At 39.1% G+C, this 21,634-nt stretch overlaps 2 protein-coding genes and 1 non-coding gene across 4 annotated transcripts; all 3 read left to right on the top strand.

The window, feature by feature from the left end:
• The first annotated feature begins 7,356 nt into the window (after positions 1–7,356).
• LOC112181087 lies at positions 7,357–7,460 on the top strand. The gene has a single exon (XR_002928692.1). It is a non-coding gene; the product is annotated as a small nucleolar RNA R71 (small nucleolar RNA).
• A 2,727-nt stretch (positions 7,461–10,187) lies between these two features.
• On the top strand, positions 10,188–12,964 carry LOC112177989 (putative methyltransferase C9orf114 homolog). Its single transcript, XM_024316215.1, has 7 exons — positions 10,188–10,325; positions 11,729–11,861; positions 12,156–12,220; positions 12,325–12,403; positions 12,537–12,655; positions 12,762–12,841; positions 12,946–12,964. The coding sequence occupies exons 1-7, from the start codon at positions 10,188–10,190 to the stop codon at positions 12,962–12,964; spliced, it is 633 nt and encodes a 210-aa protein (XP_024171983.1).
• A 104-nt stretch (positions 12,965–13,068) lies between these two features.
• On the top strand, positions 13,069–16,602 carry LOC112175448 (probable acetyl-CoA acetyltransferase). Of its 2 annotated transcripts, none has more exons than XR_005804203.1 (6): positions 13,069–14,289; positions 14,372–14,449; positions 14,556–14,662; positions 15,334–15,395; positions 15,519–15,665; positions 16,396–16,602. XR_005804203.1 is itself a non-coding variant. In XM_024313129.2 (6 exons), exons 2-5 carry the CDS (start codon positions 14,152–14,154, stop codon positions 15,601–15,603), a joined length of 408 nt encoding a protein of 135 aa, XP_024168897.1. In that variant the 5' UTR covers positions 13,069–13,513; positions 14,072–14,151; the 3' UTR covers positions 15,604–15,665; positions 16,396–16,602. The 2 variants fall into 2 exon arrangements, 1 of the variants encoding a protein (XP_024168897.1); XM_024313129.2 differs by lacking the exon at positions 15,334–15,395 and having other exon boundaries at positions 13,069–13,513; positions 14,072–14,289.
• The last annotated feature ends 5,032 nt before the right edge of the window (positions 16,603–21,634 follow it).

The raw sequence follows: 21,634 nt of genomic DNA, 5'->3' as shown, positions 1-21,634 counted from the left end.
ACTCTCTCTTGTAGAGATCTAAGACATTTGATTTCGAGTGCTAAGTCACTTACTCTAAACCCAATGCACAACCCACTATACTACGTACTATGTAATACTTTTTTTTTTTTTTTCTTTCTTTTTTTTTTTTTCCTTGAACTTTCTTTCTATTTGCACAAACTTCTTTTTTTTTTTTTTGAGAACTTTCTTTTCTATACAAATCACTCACCCCCACACTTATTCTTTTATAACCTCACACATTTGACTTTTCTTTTCTTTGGAAGCACTTAAACATAAAGTCATTCTCTCGAATCGCTTCACCAACTACCATGGAAGGGTAGGATAAAAGTGTATAGGCTAGGTAGGAATTTGTGGTGGTAATGAACAAAAAGGCTAAATTATATAAATAGGATCAAAGTGGCAATCTAGTGGTAAATATTTTTGGGCACATGCTTCTTTGGCCATGGTGGTATATAGTCCTAATGCCTCCATCCTTTCTATCATGTCGCAAGCTAAAAGTAGCCTCGAGAGGTCTCAAGCAAGTTCTAGATACGCAATGTCATGAAATTGTACACACATGAAAGAATAAGTGAATGAACGATGCATACACTATAGATATAGGCACAAAAGCTCACAAATAAGGGTATGCAAGTCAATCGAATCATCTATATGCTTCTCTAATTATGATGAACCAACCTAACCTTAGGCTATATGCACACATATAGTCAAGCATAGATCACATATACACTTAATCACAAAACAAATTCAAAGTCCTAGATCATGCTTAGTCTATTCACAATCACAACAAGTTAAGTCCATGGCTCGTCATTGGGGTTGGAAAAGGCATTAACCACTAAAATATAATTACAAAAAACTATATAATAATAATAATAATAATAATAATAATAATTATTATTATTATTATTATTTTTTTGGGCGCCCGAGCCCTCACCCCCACACTTAAAACCAACATTGTCCTCAATGTTGTAAAGTGAGCTCGAAAGCTAAAATCCGTGTCGGATTTAGGCATGAGAGTGAAGTTCGAGCAAAGACACAAAAATTAACTATGAAAATGAAAATCTAAATGCGGAGAAAAGATACGAAAACCCCCTTTGTCGACCCTCCATTGCTCACGACCCTTGGAAAAGACCAATGTGAGACACCAACCTCAAGGCACAAGGCCTTGACTTCCTTTACGTATGCTCCATAGTAGCTCTAGGTGCTCATGAAAAGATCAACTCCATTGAGAAATGTGTAGTGTCCAAGAGCAATGCATCACCAATAGCCCATTAAGGGATAAGGACAAGGGTCCTCCATTAAGTTCGTGGTCTTCATCCCATCAACTCAGAACCCAAAATCATCCTCAATGACCTCCACACAAAAAATTATAGCTCAAAATATCTCCTTATTCTCCACACTCCAAGCACCTCCCAAAAAGGTGGCTAAATAGCCTTATTGATGCAAAATGAACAAGAAAGAACATCACAAGTAATGCTAGGGTTGCCTCCCTAGCGAGCGCTTTGTTTAAGGACTTCATTGCCGGTCCATATGTCAAGGGTGAGTCAAGGGACATCTTGGAGAGTGACCTCCTCCTCTTGATTGTCAAATGTGGTGTCTAAGTAAGGTTTCAATCGATGCCCATTTACCTTGAAGGGTTCCCCACCATGAAGATTCTTGATTGTAATAGCACCATGAGGGAAAACTTCAACTACTTCAAAAGGTCCACTCCATTTAGACCTCAACTTCCCAGGAAATAACTTGAGCCTAGAATTGTATAGGAGAACTTTTTGCTTGGGAAGAAATGTCTTCTTCACTAAGTGTCGGTCATGTATCACCTTGGTCTTCTCCTTAAACAATTTGGCACTCTCATATGCCTCTTTTCGGATCTCCTCCAACTCACAAAGATCAAGCTTCCGCTTCTCACCACTTGCTTCCAAGTCAAAATTCAAAAATTTAATAGCCCACATAGCTTTGTGCTCAAGCTCGACCGGAAGGTGACAATTCTTTCCATAGCACAAGCGGAAAGGAGACATGCCAATAGGAGTCTTATATGCGGTCCGATAGGCCCATAAAGCATCATCAAGTTTAATAGCCCAATCCTTCCTAGAAGAGTTGACCGTCTTTTCTAAAATCCTCTTAATCTCTCTATTTGACACCTCCACTTGACCGGAAGTTTGAGGATGGTAAGGTGTGGCAACCTTATGCTTGACTCCATATTTCCTCAACAAGGCATCAAAAGTCCGGTTGATAAAATGTGTGCCGCCATCACTAATAATAATCCTAGGAGTCCCGAATCGAGAGAAAATATGCTCTTTCAAGAACTTGGTGACTACCTTAGAATCATTCTTCCTTGTGGCCTTGGCTTCAACCCACTTCGAAACATAATCAACCGCGACTATGATATATTCATTCCCATGAGACTTCGGAAATGGTCCCATAAAGTCTATGCCCCAACAATCAAAAATCTCAACCTCCATAATATTAGTGAGAGGCATTTGGTCCTTGGAGGAAATATTCCCGGTCCTTTGACATCTATCACATTCAAGCACGAAAGAATGACAATCTTTAAACAAAGTAGGCCAAAAGAAACCGGACTGAAGGATCTTGAAAGCTGTCCTCTTCCCACCAAAATGACCTCCACATAGAGATGAGTGACACAATGAAATAATCTCAGGGGCCTCCCATTGAGGAATACATCGTCTAATCACCTGGTCTTTACCCACCTTCTACAAGTACGGGTCATCCCAAATATATGACCGAGCATTTCTAAGAAACTTCTTCCTGGCTTGTGCATCATAATTATCAGGAATGAAAGTACAATTGCTAGCCCAATAGTTTACAAAGTCTACAAACCAAGGCATCTCAGTGTCTACATGAAATAAGTACTCATCGGGAAAATGCTCAATCAATGGTATGTCAGGAGATTCTCTGCCATGCTCAAGTCTAGACAAATGATCTGCAACAAGGTTCTCTCTACCCGGCTTATCCTTGATCTCGATATCAAACTCCTGGAGCAATAACACCCAACGAATCAAACGAGGCTTGGCATCCTTCTTGCACAACAAATATCTCAATGCCGCATGATCCGTGTGAACAATCACCTTACTCCCAAGAAGATAACTCCGAAATTTCTCCAATGCAAAGATAATAGCAAGGAGCTCCTTCTCGGTAGTAGTGTAGTGGACTTGTGCATCATTCAAAGTTCGAGAAGCATAATAAATCACATGGAGTGCTCGCTCAATCCTTTGACCCAAAACAGCTCCCATAGCAAAATCTGAAGCATCGCACATCAACTCAAATGGTCTAGTCCAATCAGGTGCAATCATGATAGGTGCGTGAGTCAACTTCTCCTTAAGTAGCTCAAAAGCCTGTAAACACTCCGAAGTGAAATCAAATGGCACATCCTTACCTAGCAAGTCACACAATGGTTTGGTGATCAGAGAGAAATCCTGAATAAAACGCCTATAAAAGCCTGCATGCCCAAGGAAACTCCTAACTCCTTTCACATTCTTCGGTGGTGGTAAACTAGAAATCAACTCAATCTTCGCCTTATCCACCTCAATGCCACGTGATGATACTACATGCCCTAACACAATACCCTCATCCACCATAAAGTGGCACTTCTCCCAATTGAGGACCAAATTGGTCTCCTCACCCCATTCTAGAACAAGGGTTAAGTGTCGAAGACAATCATCAAAGGAATCACCATGAATCGAGAAATCATCCATAAATATCTCCATAAAGCGCTCAGTCATGTCATGGAACAATGCCATCATACACCTCTGAAAAGTGGCGGGTGCATTGCAAAGTCCAAAAGGCATCCTCCTATATGCAAAAGTACCAAATGGGCATGTGAAAGTAGTCTTCTCCTGGTCTTCCTTAGCAATAGCAATCTGATTATATCCTGAATAGCCATCTAAGAAGCAATAGTGGCTATGACCTGCTAGTCTCTCCAACATATGATCAATGAAAGGTAGTGGAAAATGATCCTTCCTTGTAGCTCCATTAAGCTTCCTATAATCAATACAAACCCTCCAACCATTCTGAACTCGCTGTGGCACATCCTCACCCTTCTCATTCTGCACTACTGTAATTCCTCCCTTCTTGGGGACAACCTGAATTGGTGAAACCCACGGTGAATCAGAAATCGGGAAAATGACTCCAACATCTAGAAGCTTAATAATCTCCTTCTTCACTACCTCCATCATGGGAGGATTCAACCTCCTCTGAGCCTCTCGTGTGGGCTTACATCCCTCCTCTAAATAAATGTGATGTTGACACTTGGATGGACTAATGCCTTTGATATCGGCAATGGTCCAACCAATAGCTCTCTTATGCTCACGTAACACCCTCAGAAGCTTATCTTCCTCAACTTTACTCAACTTCGACGAGATAATAACCGGTAATGTGCTCTCCTCCCCTAGAAATGCATATCTCAAAGTCGAAGGTAAAGTCTTTAGCTCCAAATCTGGTGGGGTCTCATATGAAGGAATAGGTGGTGTAATAGAAGGTGGCAAAGGTAAAACTGGTGGAACACGTCTAGGCAAATATGGTGTCAATGCCTCTAAGTGTGCAATAGCCTCAATATGCTCCTTACTCTCAAATTCGGTTCCACCTTGAGCAATACAAGTCTCCATGTAATCAGTCGATGAATGCTCAATGAAGTTCTTCCTAACAATATCATCCATAACATCAATCCGAAAGCACTCATCAAGATGGTATAACGGACTCCTCATAGCATCAAAAATATGAAATCCAATGGTAGTGTCAAAGACTGTCATGGTGAGTAGACCCTTTTGAACATCAATCTTCACCCCGGCGGTCGCCATAAAAGCTCTACCGAAAATAATGGGTAACTCATCATCATCATCATCACAAGAAGGAGAGTCCATATCAAGTACTACAAAATCAGTCGGCACATAAAGCTCATCTACCTTGACAAGAACATCCTCCACCATTCCACGAGGGTACTTAATTCTCCTATCCGCCATCTTAAGCTTAATTTTCAAAGGCTTAATTGGCTCCAATGATAAAGTCTTGTACAAATCATATGGCATAAGGTTGATACTAGCCCCCAAGTCCAATAATGCACGATCAAAGTTTCGTGATCCAATGGTTCATGGAATAGTAAAAGATCCAGGGTCACTAAGCTTAGGAGGCAACCTCCTTTGAAGAACGGCCGACACTTGCTCACTTAAGTATATATCTTCATTCTCCACAAACTTTCTCTTATTAGTGCACATGTCCTTCAAGCATTTTGCATAGGCCGGTACTTGCTTGATGGCATCAAGTAATGGGATATTGATGTTAACGGACTTGAATAGCTCAATGAACTCTTGCTTTTGTGTCTCCTTCCGCTTCTTTTGATCTTGAGCCCTCTTAACTTGTGGATAGGGAAGTCTAGGCTCCGATGAGTTCAAATCAAGAGGTGGAGAAAAAGTGAGACTCCCCCTTGAACCCCTAAGGGTGGTAACCGTCCCACTAGGGTTCTTAGCCCTCAAGGCCTCGCCTAGTGTAGAATGGATCGGTCCACTCCTATCCCTAGAATCCAAAGGTACATGAGAATAGTCTTCCTCCTTATTACTTCCCCCTTGATGTTGTTCCCGATGCTCACTAGATGACGAAATAGGCCGTGAACCATTAGAACTCAAACCCGAGGATGAACCATGTGTATCAATAGAAGTAGATGAAGTAGCTTCCGCCTTATTCCTCCCCCCTTGATGAAGATCCCTAGGTGATGATAAATGAGTAGTGGGGCCAAAATGCACATGCTTGGGTGGTGCGGATGAAGAATTAGAAGCTTGAGACTTTGAAGATGTAGAATGAGATAAAGAGGTCTTCCTTCCTTGTGCACCTCTGGGAAGTACATTTTCTTCCTCCCCGGCTTCCTTATCCACCCCCTTATTTCTTCCTTTTGTATACAAAGTCACATCACCCACTCCAATTTCCGGGGGTACATTTTCTTCCCCCCGGTTCCCATCCTCCTTTGAAATAAAAGTACGATGCATATGCACATTATCATTAGCAACATGGCCAAGAGGTACATTTTCTTCCCCCTTGGCTCCATATGAATGCAACAAATCATCATCATCACTATCAATGCAATTTTCTACTAACACATGATCATCATGCACATTCAAAGGGGAGTTAGAAGATTTAGGCATGCGTACCTTATTGTCATAAACCCTCCCACTTCGAAGTTTAGTAATAGCCTTAGCTTGCTCATGTCTCGGATTTTGATCCGGTTGTGTAGGTAATGCACCATGTGGACGTGCTCCAAGCTCTTTAGCTAATTGTCCCATTTGGACCTCTAATTTTCCCACACATTGTGCAAGCGAACTTTGACCTTGAGCAAGAATATTAAGAGTTTGATCGGTCTTCGCTTGGCTTTGTGTAAGAGAAGTATGACTTTGGGCTAGAGCGGCCAATATATCATCCATATGAGACTTCTTTGGTTCCGGTTGTGGTGCTTGCCTATTTTGAAATCCGGGAGGAGCATTTTGTGTAGGATTGGCACCTCCAAATGAATGGGAACTTTGACCAAACCCTTGTGTATCATGTGGGGCTCCTCCATAAGCATGTGTAGCACCAAAAGATGGCCCTTGGCCTTGAGAATTGTAAGTAGATACTTGCTGCCCAAAATGATTTTGTCCACCAAATTGTGTGTTTCCATGACCGTGAGGACCAAAAGATGAAGAATTAAGACCTTGATTCCCTCCATATGAATGAGAACCACCTTGGTGTGCATTAGAGGACCCTCCACCATCTCTCCATGAGAAATTTGGGTGGTTACGCCAACCCGGATTATATGTAGTAGAATAAGGATCATTTCTTGGTGGCCTTTGATAAGAATTAATAGCTCTAACTTGCTCCTCAACAAATTCCGGAAATTGTGAAGCCAAGTGACAATCATGAGTAGAATGATTAGGGGACTCACAAATCAAGCAAAGATGTGAAGAAGCAACACTCTTGACATGTGAAGAAGGTGAACCACTACCCTTTTGCGCTTGAAGAAGCATCTCAAATTTCTTGTCAATCTTTGCTTCAAGCCTCTCAAGCTTGGAATTCATAACTCCATCATCTTTATCAATATGAGAAACATCATACACACCTCTACCACGAGGCTCCATATCAATTCGGCCTCTAGTACCATATGCATGTGAATCTCGACCTCTAGATGTAGTGTGGTCATCTCTACCTCCTCTTCTCCTTTGATGATTATCCCATTGACCGGATTGGGTAGCCACTTCCTCACAAGTATCCCAAGCGGCATTAGGACCTTTCTTTAGAAAATTTCCACCCGATGCATTATCCAATCTCCTTCTATCATCAATAATCAACCCATTGTAGAAAGATTCGCAAAGAAGCCACTTGGTGAGTCCATGATGAGGGCAACCTAACTCAATATCCTTGAAGCGCTCCCATGCATCATAAAAAGTCTCATCATCCTCTTGAAAGAATTTGGTCAAGCTATCCCGCATATAAGTAGTCCGATGATGGGGATAATATGCATTCAAGAACACTCTTTGCATATCGGCCCAAGAGAGAATGGATCTTGGCTTGAGCTTATGAAACCATGTGCGTGCTTGATCTTTCAAAGAAAATGGGAATAATCGAAGCTTCAAACCCTCCAAAGTTAATCCTCCCAAGTGCATAGTGGAACATATGGCATCAAACTCAATTATATGATCATAGGGCCTCTCACTAGCCATGCCATGGAAAGTAGGGAGAATAGACAACATGTTAGGCTTGATCTCAAAGTTGGCATTTGTCGGAGGAAGCACAATGCAAGATGGAGCATTTACAATGCTAGGACATGAATAATGGCTCAATGGAATCTCTTCCTCATCTTGTGGTCCTTGACGCTCGTCACCCATATCTACTACTCGAATAGGAGACCTAGAAGGTGCTTATGAGCGATGTCTTGGTCTCCTTATAACTCTCCTTGTTGATCTTCCTCTAGGTAATCTTTGCAAAACACAACCACTTCTCAAGTTGATAGGTAGTAGAGTGTCACTCATATACCTACAAAGGATCAATAAGAAATCGAGTATCTCAATAACCAAAATATAAGCAAGATAAGCACCAATTCAACTCATGAAAAATTGACAAGTAATTAGAAGGGTAAAAAGAGAATGAAACACAAGTAGTACTAAATTTGACTAAACTAACCGAAGAAATGAAAATAAAATAAAATAAATAACAACTAAACAAAGAAAAAGAGATAAAGATAAAAATAAAAGTAAAAATATGCTAAAAGTGACCCTAAATGCCAATTACCAAGGGATTAAGATCCGAAGACCCTAATCCCCGGCAACGGCGCCATTGACTTGAATCATAAACTCTTCGCAAGCGTATGAATTGTTGTCAAGTAAGGGAAATAATTGGACCTTAGTTTATCGTACCTCGGGGATTAGGTGTTGGACCTAACCAAGATAATTGGCGGTAGGATACTAAAAGCACACAAGAAAAATAAAAAGTAAAATAAGACTATAAACAATCAAGGCACCAAGCCTTGGCAATGCTCGGCTTAGCTCACACCAAGCCTATTCAAAGCCACTAACTTGTAACCTCAAGATGGGTATACACAAATGAGTCGATGGATTTAACGTTTGAGAGTGGATTTGAACTTAACAAAAAGTAATAAAATGTAAAGCGATTAATAAAAATGCAAGGAAATTAAACTAGAAAAGTGTGAACAATATAATGGGAATGTCGGGTGCTAGGGAGGTTCCTTCACCCAAATCTCATGTATCGGAGTCTAATCTAATGTAGATGCAAATTTCCTACTTTGGTGGTAGTCGTATCCAAGGCGGTTCAAGGCTCAAGGACCGAAATTCCCTTTCATAGTATTCCTACTCCGGTTCAAGGGTCGTAGGAACTCACTTGGCATGAATTAGAGCCGGTTCAAGGGTCTCTAATTCATATCAAGAGGCCTAAAGATCGAGGAATTAGACTACTAAGCGACCCGCCCGCGCATTCACGCAACGGGTGTAAATCACCATGCTTATAACCCCTCGAATACGAAATTGAAGGTTTCTAGCTTAAGAATTAGAGGGGGTCAAGCCTCTAACTCCATCCTAGACATGCTCAAAATACACACCCTAGAGTTGACTAAGCTCCTAGACATGCATTTTAACCCAACAAAAATTGATATAAGCATCCAACAAATTAAATTGCATCATGACATTAAAATAGGCATCCTTTACATAAAATTTGGACTAGGGCACACAACCCTAGCCCCCAAAAATAAAACTACTCACTACCCATCACCAAACTAACATCAAAATACATAATTGAAAGAGAAAAAAGTGAAGAGAAGTAGAGAGTAACAAGAACAAGCCACAAATTGCTATAGAGCAATTATGGCTAGACTTGATTTATGGCTCCCACTTTTACCCAAATTTGATGTTTATGAAGCTCTTGATGTTTGGGCTCCTCTTTGAATCTTGTGGAATTGATGATGTCTTGTGGTGGAATAGTGAAGAAAATATAGAGAAATGGTTGGAGGTGGGTGGTTAGGTGGGAGAAGAAGAAGAAGAAATGGGATAATTGGGTCTGGGCGTTGTCTGTGGGTGAGAGAGAGAATCTGATGGGATATATGGGGTGGTGGTGCGGCGCTCTAGGTTTTTTTCCCCAGTATTAGAGTGAAGGCAATATATATATAGGATGCACGTGTCCTCTGTGTGGTGGGAAGAGAAAGAAATGGATCAGGTCCATTCGTCAAGAGAGAGGACGAGAATCATACCTAGAATCTGTGAGTTTCAAAGTTGGTAAAGAGAGGCTGCCACATGTCCTTCCTTCATAGGTTGAAGCAATTAAACAAAGCTTTGTTTAATTGTTGCACGTATGTGAATATGTGATGGCTGATGGCTACTTGGTTAATTAATTAAATGAATAATTAATTAATCAACTCATAACTCTCTCAATTCATTTTTTTTTTTCTTCTCGTTCCTTTTTCTCTTCTCCAAATAGTTCCACTCATACTTTAAGGCACTTGGATTCTGCTCCCTTTATGGTGTTGACTACGGTTGACCCGCTTTGACTTTTTCATCTTTTTGTCGGAAACTCCAATTTGCTTCAATTTTGCATCATTTTCTCTCGATTTCCGCAACTCCGCTTATTACCTACAAATAAATAAAAATGGATTAATTACATAATAATTGACTTAAAGATTAGCTTAATTCTAGTGATTTAGATACAATTACATGCATAGAAATGCGTGTAATCACTTTGTGAGAGAATCAAATTCGGTATTGGAGAAAGATGATCCCATCACTCAGGTCATCAAAGACACTGTTACAAGGGCTGACAAGGAACCAAGATCGTCTCAGAATGTCACTCAGGTAAGGTTGAATCAGATGCCTCCTACTAGTCATAACAGGTATGCAACTTTTAAGTCTTTTATTCCTACATGTCATTACTGTGGCAAGTTAGGACATATTAGACCAAGATGCAATGAGAGACTTAAGTCAATTCCATCTGGTGAGGAAAAGCTATCTGTAAAATCTTTACATTGTGAGCTTAAAAAGCAGAAAGTGCTTATCAACAAATTGGCTAGTCTGATTACTAAAGCAAATATGCAAAATAGAAGTAAACCTGTCTGGATTAGAAAGGACTTAAATAAACATCATTCTAATCACTCTGATTCTACTGATTCTATTCACTACTACAAAAATCGAAACACACAACACTCATCACACAACAGATCTAAAATTTGCTGTTGTGTGTTAACATGAACTCTATCATACAACGGTACAAATATGTTTCTGTTGTGTGAATGTAAGCAAACTGAAATTTTTTTTTTTAGGAAGATATTGCACAACTGAGTTAAGAAGTTTCCGTTGTGTGAATGTGAGGCCTAAATGGAGGGAAATGAGCACATAATTCCCTCCCAAAAGGAGCTCAATTTGAACTATCCACACAACAGTTTTTTTGATATCTGTTGTATAAGAAATGTTGTACGAACTTTTAGAAATCCTCTAGGTACACCAAGTGTAAGATTAACAAATTTGTACAACAGATTGTCATAGTTCTGTTCTCTGAGCATGGAAGCAACTCAGCAAGTTGCATAGCGCGGCAAAATTTCAATTTGATGAAACATATGTAGGCACAGGCGGCAAATTTTCCCTCCCAGCCTGCTTTTTCATCACACTCTCACACAACGGTCATTTTCATCTGTTGTGGGAGAAACTTGAGACAAATTGAAGTTTCCCACCAAACAACTTCATTGAAGCCTGACAACCACTCTTATTCCTTTACTTCCCCCCAATTACTCCCACCAAGCCCGACAATCCCTAGACCTAGCCACATATCGACCAAAATATAGAGAAAAGAAAACAAAAGCTCTCGACCTTCTCTCTCTCAGTCCTCTCTCAATTCTTGAACCCTCTAGGTCCTCTCTCTCTCTCAGACCTCGGCGCCGATGGAGGTCGCGGCATTCGTGCTGTGCTGGTGGGACGACATCAACTAGTCGACTCATTGGCAAGACGACATCTTCTACGCTCTCTGCACAGCCGAACCCCCTTTGCTCCTCCGTCGCTCTGGTCTCTCTCTCTCTCTCTGTCTTCTATTTATGATTCGATTTCGTGCTAGATTTTCTATGGATTTGAGTAGAGGTTTGGGATCGGTGAAATTGATGAATAGAAGTTATATCATTGTGGAGTGCAAATTCGATTACCCAAATCCTCTACCCCGATTTACTCTTTATCCTTGAAACCCTAATTCATCGGTTGTTCTTGCTCTCCAGCGAGAGATTAGGGTTCGAATAGGGGCTCGCTCTTCACTTATCCAAACCCACCTCCAATTCAAGGCTTCTCGACCTGGTGATATTGATGAGCGCGAGGTTGTTACTCCTGATGTCATGACCAAGTATTTCATAGGTAAACCAAAACCAGTTCAGTTCAGTAGTTTGTTTACCAATGCTTAGTACCCATTTTGTGCTATTCAAGTGACTAGTTTTGTTTCTTGTACGGTTGTGCTATGGTTATTGGCTTTATTAGTTTAGCGCAAGATAAGCAATTGTTTAACTTGCTTATGTTGAAGATATTGAACTAGAACCAACTGAGAAATGAGATGGTTTGGAGTTTGTACTGCTAATGTTTAGTTTTGGTGGCTTGTTTGTGTTTGCTGTTTAGAACATTGGACAAGTTTTGATATTTGCCATTAATGCATAGGTGTCACACTAAAGGAAAGATCTCCAGATGGTGTTGTGACGTTAGTTGATGTGGGCTTGAGTAAGGTATTCTCATTGTCTGGTTTTGCTAGTCTTTCACTAGTTATTGCCTGATACTTTTCTTAAATCCCGGGAGTTAGCAATTAATTGATTTTGTTGACAATATGCAGAATGTCGTCGTTGATCAAGTACTTGATCCTGGAACAAGAGTTACAGTGGCTATGGGAGACAGTTGGAATTTGGATGCTGGTAATGAATGTTTTGTTCTGAATTCTTTTAACTATAGTGATTCCTTTCTTAATAGTTAGTTAAGGTTTCTTTTCATCTTTTAGTATGAATTTTAGATACGTAATGGTTTCTTTTTCCTATGGCATTTATCTAGATATATCACGGCAGGTTGTATCATCATCCAAGCCAAGGGAAGAAGCAAGGATGTATTGGGGGTACAAAGTGCACTATGCTTCCAATATCACTTCGGTAATGATTGAATGTCCATACGAGGTATCCATACATTGACTCTATGCCTCTCTTTGCCTTATATATTCTGTTGTCTCTCTAATCGTTCGGATATGACCTTCCTTACCAACTTCTGTTATCTTAATGACAGGGTGGCTATGATAATTTGATTGGGACCTCAGAGCATGGTCAGATTATCAATTCCTCCGATCTCACTATACCCACTTTCAGGTACTAACCATTAATTGATAAGATTGTACTTTTAGATGAGGCGGGTATTGCTTTTCCTGGGTAGCTGGTCTTTAGCCACAAATGGTGGTTGTTCTCTTTGCTAGATGCCTACTGTGTCCGTAAACTAGATTGCTTATTTATAGGGAGACTCTTGATGTATGTGGGACAGGTTTTAAACATCTTTCAATCGGTCGACCTCTGATTTCTTTCAGGGCCAATTGCTTATTTATAGGGAGACTCACCTTTAATATCCTACTAAATGCATCATGCCAATTGAAATTTCTGAAGTTGGAGAAGTTATGAAAATGAACCATGCCATATTCTTCCTTCAATTTCATTTTTGCTGCATCTCTTTGCAACTTAAGGACAAGCTGGTGATAGCTCTATGAGGAACATCTCACCTCTTTCTCCATCAGGCTTTCGCAATTGAAGAAAATCCTTCCCTCCTGTAACATGAGATAGATAGCGCACCTCACCCCACCTTCTCCATTTCCTTTTTTACTTTTCTAACAAGTGCTTGAATTGCTCCTTTAAAAATTGCTGATTTTTGTTATTTTCCAATCAAGTAGGTGCCCTAGTAGCTTTTTTGTAGAAAGGCAAAAGGGGGGAAATTTTCTGAAGTGGAGGATTTTGCTTTGGGTTGTTTACTGTCTTTGTTTACCTTGCCTTACTGTGAGTGACTTCTCTACTTTGCTAGCTGTTTTATTTTCATTATGTTCACTGCCTTGCTACTGTTAACATGGAATGTGAGAGTTTGGTTTTGATAAATGGTTATGTTGGGTGTTTGATTTATGTGAACTTACCGAGGTTGTTGATTTTTATTTGGGCGCTCTTTGTACGATGCTTATCAGTTATCTTGTATTGGTACTTGTTGTTTGTGCTCTATATCAATTGAACAGTTTGGTTTTGGTTTCGGTATAATGATTGTTCTCTTGGGTTTATTATTAGCTTTTGAAATCAGTCTTGAACTTCTATTGAAAACCAAATTTTGTAACTATCTTTTAAGTTTATGTTAACAATTTTCTTTCGGGTGGGTTAATTGTTCAATTTTTATGGGCACTACCAGCATCAACATGGTATGAATATATGGGAGGATCATACCAAGTCAATTGTAGAATTAAGAAATTGATTATTTCATATGAATTCTTGGGTATCTTGCAAAATTAGAGTTTTGTTTGGGGATTATGTTGAGTTAAAAATCATCTGTCTTCTTCCTTTGCCCCTTGCCAGTGAAACTACTCGTTTTAGAAAACATCTTATGATATAGTATGGATTAAAGTATCTATAATTCTATATGGTGGTTAAACAAAATGGAGCCTCGAGTAAAGAGCAAAGAACAAAGAGCCATTAGGTTGCTTCTTCTCATAGTGCTCCATGCATTGACTGCCTTGGCATTTCAGAGAGATAGTTTGGTTCCATTTTTTCGTAAATATTGTATTGGCATACAAGTAAGTTGATAACTCTGCTACCGTGCTATTATAGCCTGGTTTGCTTTTGTTTACTGATTGATTTATTGCATAATATTGTTAGGTTGACTCTCATAGAAAGGCAGTTGCTGCTACTGCTGCTGGTAGATTTAAAGATGAAATTATCCCTGTGGCAACCAAGGTAATGTGCAATTCCTCTACAGTTTGTTATAGATAATGTTTGAATAGCATCTGTGCAGCGAGATGTGTGTTTTTATTGTGATACTGATTTCACTGAATTCAAATAGGTTGTTGATCCAAAATCTGGTGATGATGGGATTCGAAATACAACTTTGTCAGACCTAGCAAAGTTGAAGCCTCTGTTTAAGAAAGATGGGACCACGTACCACTGCTGGTATTCTTCCTACAGAGCATGCATATTAAAGCTAGTTAAGTAAAATATAGGTTGTACACTGTAGAATTCATTTTATATTATCATTGGGTGCATCCCTTCCAGGTAATTCTAGTCAAGTTAGTGATACTGTTTAGAGCTAATTTTGTCTCCTTTTTTTTTTTTTTTTCCTTTTTATTCCTTCTATATTTTACCCTTAATTTGAGGACTTCAACTATCTCCTATGTTTGATAGTTCACAGCTCGTTGACTTCCTCATGTCATTTTATTTTCTTGAGAGAGATATTATGGTCCTATGTTTACTTACAAGTTCTTGTAAATAATTGTTTCCCTCTTAATGAAAAATTTGAAAATAGAAGGATTTAAAGCCTTGGCATTAATGCCTTCATGAAATTTTTGTCCTCCTCCCTACTAGAGATAGAGTCGCAGAAATGCAGCAGACTGAGGTTTAAAGCTGAAGTAATGATTATCTGTTTATAATGATAGCTTCATACCTTTCATTAGTTTAAACACATGGTCATTGTTAGTAGCCAATAAGATTAGGCCAACCGAATCCATTAAGCCAACCTTATAATTGAGGAGTTCAACAATTCGATGCTTATACTTGCTTTTGATGGTGCTTGTCTTCATATGAGAATATCATACAGTCCAGCTTTCATCTCTTCCTTTTTCTAGTGCAATGGACAAACTGTAACCTTGCTGGAACTCTTGGTCTACTCAGAGTTCTAATTTACAAGGTTGAAGCTTGTACCTTCTAATGGTTTATTCTTCTTTAAATATGTTATTCTTGTTTAAATCTGTTTTTCAGCTGTTATTCTTGAAGTAAGAGTTATACATTAATATTTTGCTCATTTAAGCAGGGGGCTCTGTAAAATGGGAATGGCTTTCATGTTGTTACACCCACAAGAGCTAGCAAGGAATATGGAGGGAGGAATATGCCACTAAATCATATTGAGAATGCCTCAGAACTTGAAAATAAGAGAAGTGATGGGGTAAACTTATCGAAGGTAATATTTTTTTTTTTCCAGGCATCATTTTTTTTCCTTAAAAGTAGATAAGCTTAGTACTACCTAAAGTCTAGTACTTTACCACAGCTCGTTCAAACTTGATATACGGAAAAGACATTTTGAAAACAGAAACGATAAATGAAAGAAATGAACTGTAAAAGAGGATAGGAAAATAAAATCAAGAAATGCAACAGCATTGCAAATACGAAACTCATGTATTGTTATCAATTGCTTAAAGTCATAACATGCTACTTATGCTTGCAAGGATAATAAGGTGTTGCCATAAAGCCTATAATTATACAGCATGTATTTATTTCTATTTAGGATTGTAGATCTTACAACACAATCCTAGGCTAGGATTGCAGATACATCGTTAAGGTTGGCGACTTGGCTCTAGCTTTGTTCTATCCTAAGCTGTCGTTTTTGTTGTCCTTGAGAGGAAGAACATGTCCATTTTGTATCTAGAGTCATGAGTCATGTACTCATGTGGTAATTGGGGAAATCATTGTATTTATTTGTGATTTTTGGAGTTTGCTGGTTTTGGTTTCACTTGCACTTTCTGTTCTTTGCTGTAAATTTCCTGTATGTTTGTTTTCTTGCTTCACTGCTCTTTCTTCACATTCCCATGCAGTTTTGTATTATCTTTCTTCTGCAAACGTTAAATCATGTTGTGTCTGATGTAGACATTGTCAAATTTCATCAAATCACTAAACAAGTTTGCATCTTGCAGGCCAATTGCGGGAGTGAGACATTGTAGGTTTTGTTGAAGCCAGAAGCAGTTAAAGGCCAAGAGCTATCGAAAATAGGAATGTTTTTAATTCTTGTGTAGCTAACTAGGAATGCCTTTGTTTAGTGCATTATCTAGTTACTTGAATGTATGAATGCTTGAATAACGGTACTTGAATGATATGGATTAGAGTACTGTTTATATCGTAATATATGGGGCATTATTTCTATGAATATTCTTCTTGTTGTCCAAGGTTCAGTCATACAACACAATGTAGAATAATATGTTGTCTGACTGTAAAAGGATTCAAAATTAAGGCTTCTCGTACAACAGTTACTAGATGTTAACCAATTCGATTACAATATTCACATCACAGTTAAGACAATATAGCTGTTGTGTGAACAAACAACCAACAACAAAAAATAACAAAATTCTGTTGCGTGAGATTCATAACACACAACAGAAATAAAATTATCCCTGTTGTCTGAATCAATCAACAGACAACAGATATCATTTCATTGAGTTGTCTGTTACTTATCTCAGACAACAAAGAAAAAATTCTATCTGTTGTGTGTTATGAATCTCAGACAACAAAGAAACAATATAATTGTTGTGTGTTATGAATCTCAGACAACAGCTACATTTCATTTTCTGTTGTCTGAATGGCCATGTCAATGCCGAGGCATCCCCGCGCATGCCATGCCAGGCACATGCCTGCGCAGAATTCACACAACAGAACTAAATATCTGTTGAGGAAATGAATATTGGACAACGGTGAAATCACCGTTGTGTGATTTTTCAATCACACAACACTCGTTTAGACCACAGTGAGGCTGGTCATCACACAACTACAAATACCCGTCGTCTGATTAATTTATTGTAGTAGTGATTAATGATGTATGTCTCATGACAAGTGTAAGTACAGATAATCCCTCAGCATACATTGAAGCAACTTGCCTGGTAGCACTCACGGCCTTGGCAGACAAGCGAAAAGATTTTTGGTATGTGGACAGTGGTTGCTCCAGACACATGACTGGAGATAAAGCTTGGTTTATCTCATTCGAAGATGAAAGCACTACAGGTTCAGTTACTTTTGGTGATGGGAGAAAGGCAAAAATACTTGCTCGAGGAACAGTCAATACTCCCGGAATTCCTAATCTAAAAAATGTCTTGTATGTAGAGGGTTTAACTGCCAATCTAATAAGTGTCAGTCACTTGGCTGATGATTATGAGGATGTGTGGTTCAATAAGCAAAGATGTGTGATTCTTGATAACAAGGGAGAAAATATTATGAGAGGTAAGAGATCTTCAGATAACTATTACCACATTCAATCTAATGAATCTCTAAATATACAGGATTGCTTGACTATGAGATCTGCCAAAGAGACCTTTGAAATATGGCACAGAAGACTGGGGCATGTAAACTATCAGGATCTACTCAAATTATCCACTAAGCAGTGTGTCAGAGGTCTACCAGCACTAAGTGGTAGGACTGACAAGATATGTGGAGAATGCAAAATAGGTAAGCAAGCCAGATCTCCTCATAAAACAATAAACGCTGCCACTACCACAAGAGTTTTGGAACTGTTGCATATGGATCTTATGGGACCAGCTCAAACAGAAAGCATTGGAGGTAAGAAATACATACTTGTGATCGTTGATGACTTCTCCAGGTACACTTGGGTTAATTTCCTAAGAGACAAAGCTGAAACCTTTGAATCATTCAAGGGATTAAACCAAAGAATAAAAATTGAAAAACAGTCCACGAACATGTGCTTAGTAAGAGTAAGGTCAGCTAATGGAACTGAGTTTAAAAATACTGCTTTTGCTAACTACTTTCATGAGTTAGGTGTTTCCCATGAGTTTTCAGCCCCGATCACTCCACAACAAAATGGAATCGTTGAGCGCAAAAATAGAGTGCTGTTAGACATGGCAAGGGTAATGCTGCATTCTACTGGTCGAAGCTTGAACTTTTGGGCTGAGGCTATTAGTACTGCATGTTACACCATCAATAGAGTTTTCTTGAGACCTGGAACTGACCAAACAGCTTATGAGTTGTGGAAAGGTAAGAAACCAAACATAAACTACCTTTGTGTGTTTGGAAGCCCCTGCTACATATTAAGAGATCGAGAACAACTCGGAAAATTTGATGCTCGAAGCGATGATGGTATCTTCCTCGGATATTCCACTAACAGTCGGGCATATAGAGTCTATAACAAAAGAACCAGAATTGTCATGGAATCTATTAATGTGTCTATTGATGATTCCTACATTAGACAGGAGGAAACCTTTGCAGAAACATCACCCACTCGCAGACCAGAACCAGAAGACGCATCAACTACTGATGAACAGAGAGAGAATACTGACAACATCTTCGAGCCAGTTCCTCAAGCAAAAAGAGGGTTCAAGCAAGTCCAAAAGGATCATTCACGTCAAGACATTCTTGGAAAAATCTCAGATGGTCTCAAAACCAGAAGCCAAACTGCTCCACAGGTAAGTATAGATGAGGTAAGTCGAGGTAATGCTTTACTTTGCTTCATTATAGAAAATCAAATAGCTATGAATGTCATATCTCTGTGTGGGTTTGTTTCCCTAATTGAACCAAAGAATATCAAGGAAGCCCTACTAGATGATGATTGGATTAGTGCCATGCAGGAAGAATTAAATCAATTCACTAGGAATGATGTGTGGTACTTGGTACCAAGACCTAGAGACTGTAATGTAATAGGCACTAAGTGGATTTTCAAAAATAAAAGTGATGAGAAAGGCAATGTAATCAGAAACAAAGCTAGACTAGTAGCACAAGGTTATTCACAGATTGAAGGTCTCGACTTTGATGAAACTTTTGCCCCTGTTGCAAGATTAGAATCAGTGAGATTGCTCTTGTCTGTTGCTTGTCACCTAAGAATCAAACTGTTTCAAATGGATGTCAAAACTACTTTTCTGAATGGTGTGTTGCAGGAAGAAGTCTATGTGGAACAACCTCAAGGTTTCAAAGATCCACATAATCTAAATCATGTTTATAGACTCAAGAAAGCCCTTTATGGTTTAAAGCAGGCTCCACGAGCTTGGTATGAAAGACTCTCCACCCATCTGGTGGAAAAAGGGTACACGAGAGGATCAATTGATAAAACATTCTTTATAAAACATGTGAAAAATGATCTTATCATAGCTCAGGTGTATGTTGATGACATTATTTTTGGATCTACGTCTAAATATCTTGTCAGTGAATTTCAATCGGTCATGGAAAGTGAATTTGAAATGAGCATGTGTGGTGAGCTAACCTTTTTCCTTGGACTGCAAGTGAAGCAACTTGATGAGGGTATCTTTCTCACTCAAACCAAATATGCTGAGAATCTCGTCAAGAAGTTTGGACTTGAATCCAAGAAAGTGGTTACAAATCCCATGAGCACCACTACAAAACTGAGCGAGGATCTGAATGGAAAATTAATCGACTCCACTCTCTATAGAAGCATGATTGGCAGCTTACTGTATCTAACTGCCAGTCGACCTGATATTTCATACAGTGTGGGAGTGTGTGCTCGATTTCAAGCAAATCCCAAAGAATCACATTTGGAAGCTGTCAAAAGGATCATCCGATATATCTCAGGTACAATTAACTGCGGCATTTTCTATACCTTTGACACTAACGTAGAAATTGCAGGCTATTCTGATGCTGATTGGGGTGGAAACCTCAAAGATAGAAAAAGCACTTCTGGAGGTTGTTTCTTCATTGGGAATAATCTTGTTGCTTGGCACAGCAAGAAACAAAACTGCATTTCTCTGTCTACTGCTGAAGCTGAATATGTCGCAACTGGAAGTTGCTGCACACAAATGCTTTGGATGAAGCAAATGCTTCAAGATTATGGCATAAATCAAGGTAAGTTGTCTATTTTTTGTGATAATACCAGTGCTATCAATATTACCAAAAATCCTGTTCAACACTCTCGAACAAAACACATTGATCTGCGCTATCACTTTATTCGAGATTTGGTTGAGCAAAATATACTTGAGTTAAGCTTTGTGCCCACTGAGAGCCAACTTGCTGATTTGTTCACTAAGCCTCTTGACACTGCTAGGTTTGAAATGTTAAGAAATGCGTTAGGGATATGTTCTAAGTATTAAGGAACTCTAATGTGAGTCCAATGTTGAGAGAGAACATTGTGATCTTAGTGTGCTTTGACCACTGTTATTAGTGACTTGTACATTTTCTCTGGACACTACTGTCATGCCTTATTCTGAACAAATATTGTGTACTCATGGTTCGTATCTTAGTCAGTTAATTTTCATATGCACTTTCACTTATAACCTATGTGGTGGCATGTTCCTCGTTTATTGTCTAAGAGATTCAGTGAAATAGGCGAACTAATTAAAACTGCTCAAATGATTAATTCCATCTTCTCAAAGTAATCAGGTCCTAGTTGTGGTGAACTTTCTAGGATTTGTAAGAAACGAGAATGGATAATTCTATCCCATCTCTCCTAGTAATCAGGCCTTAGTTGTGGTGAACTTTCTAAGGTTTGCAGGAAACGAGTTGGTGAGTGATCTGTGCACGAAAAATAAAATAAAGCAGACAACTACTCGAGACTCTCTCCATGGAGCATCCTTGTTATGTTTAGTACCCTAAGAACATCTGTTCTGGGAGTTGCTGAGACGAGTCTTGTTACATGAGTTCTAAGTGTCACAAAATAAAAAGGGTCTATGACTCCAATCCATTATGTGCTTGGGAACAATGTTTTCCACTCCTTCTAAGGAGATTTATTGAGCTCAGTTCACATGTTTAGTTCTCTTACTTCACTAATTCTCTCCTTCACTAAACTTGTTTCTAAGCCCCATATACTGGTTACACTCACTTTAATCACAAGTTTTCTTCCTAAGGTCTGACTATGAGGAGTACTCATTCATTTGTTGATAGAATACATCATGCCTGCTGTTCTGACCTATGTTCTGTTCACTACATGATTTGTGCTCTCTGTGCTTCAACTATGCTATAGTTTCTCTTCTCATTATGACAATTGCATTAATTGCTTGGATACTATACAGACGGATATATTGTGTGCTATAATTGGAGATTGTGGGAATCCATTGTTCTCTCAATATCTATTCTGGATTGCCATCTATTTGTATTCCCTTTCCTTACTGGTTAAGCATAACGTGAGGGGGAGATTTTACTTGCATGCGTGATTCTCGGAATTATACCTTGCAATAAATTTTCCTTCTCTTGGACGCTATCACTGACCGA

The sequence above is a fragment of the Rosa chinensis genome, chromosome 7, assembly GCF_002994745.2.
Source record: "Rosa chinensis cultivar Old Blush chromosome 7, RchiOBHm-V2, whole genome shotgun sequence".
NCBI lineage: Eukaryota > Viridiplantae > Streptophyta > Magnoliopsida > Rosales > Rosaceae > Rosa > Rosa chinensis.
Note: the sequence above shows the minus strand (reverse complement) of the source record. Positions and strands in the feature narration are given on the sequence as shown.

Bases quoted from the DNA above. Each gene is read 5' to 3' on its own strand.
- LOC112177989 (XM_024316215.1), top strand. From the start codon at position 10,188: ATGCATAGAAATGCGTGTAATCACTTTGTGAGAGAATCAAATTCGGTA. The intron at 10,326-11,728 runs GTAAGGTTGAAT...CTTGCTCTCCAG, and splicing joins CGTCTCAGAATGTCACTCAG to CGAGAGATTAGGGTTCGAAT. The intron at 12,656-12,761 runs GTATCCATACAT...TCTTAATGACAG, and splicing joins TGATTGAATGTCCATACGAG to GGTGGCTATGATAATTTGAT.
- LOC112175448 (XM_024313129.2), top strand. From the start codon at position 14,152: ATGGAGCCTCGAGTAAAGAGCAAAGAACAAAGAGCCATTAGGTTGCTT. The intron at 14,450-14,555 runs GTAATGTGCAAT...GAATTCAAATAG, and splicing joins TTATCCCTGTGGCAACCAAG to GTTGTTGATCCAAAATCTGG. The intron at 14,663-15,518 runs GTATTCTTCCTA...TCATTTAAGCAG, and splicing joins GGGACCACGTACCACTGCTG to GGGGCTCTGTAAAATGGGAA.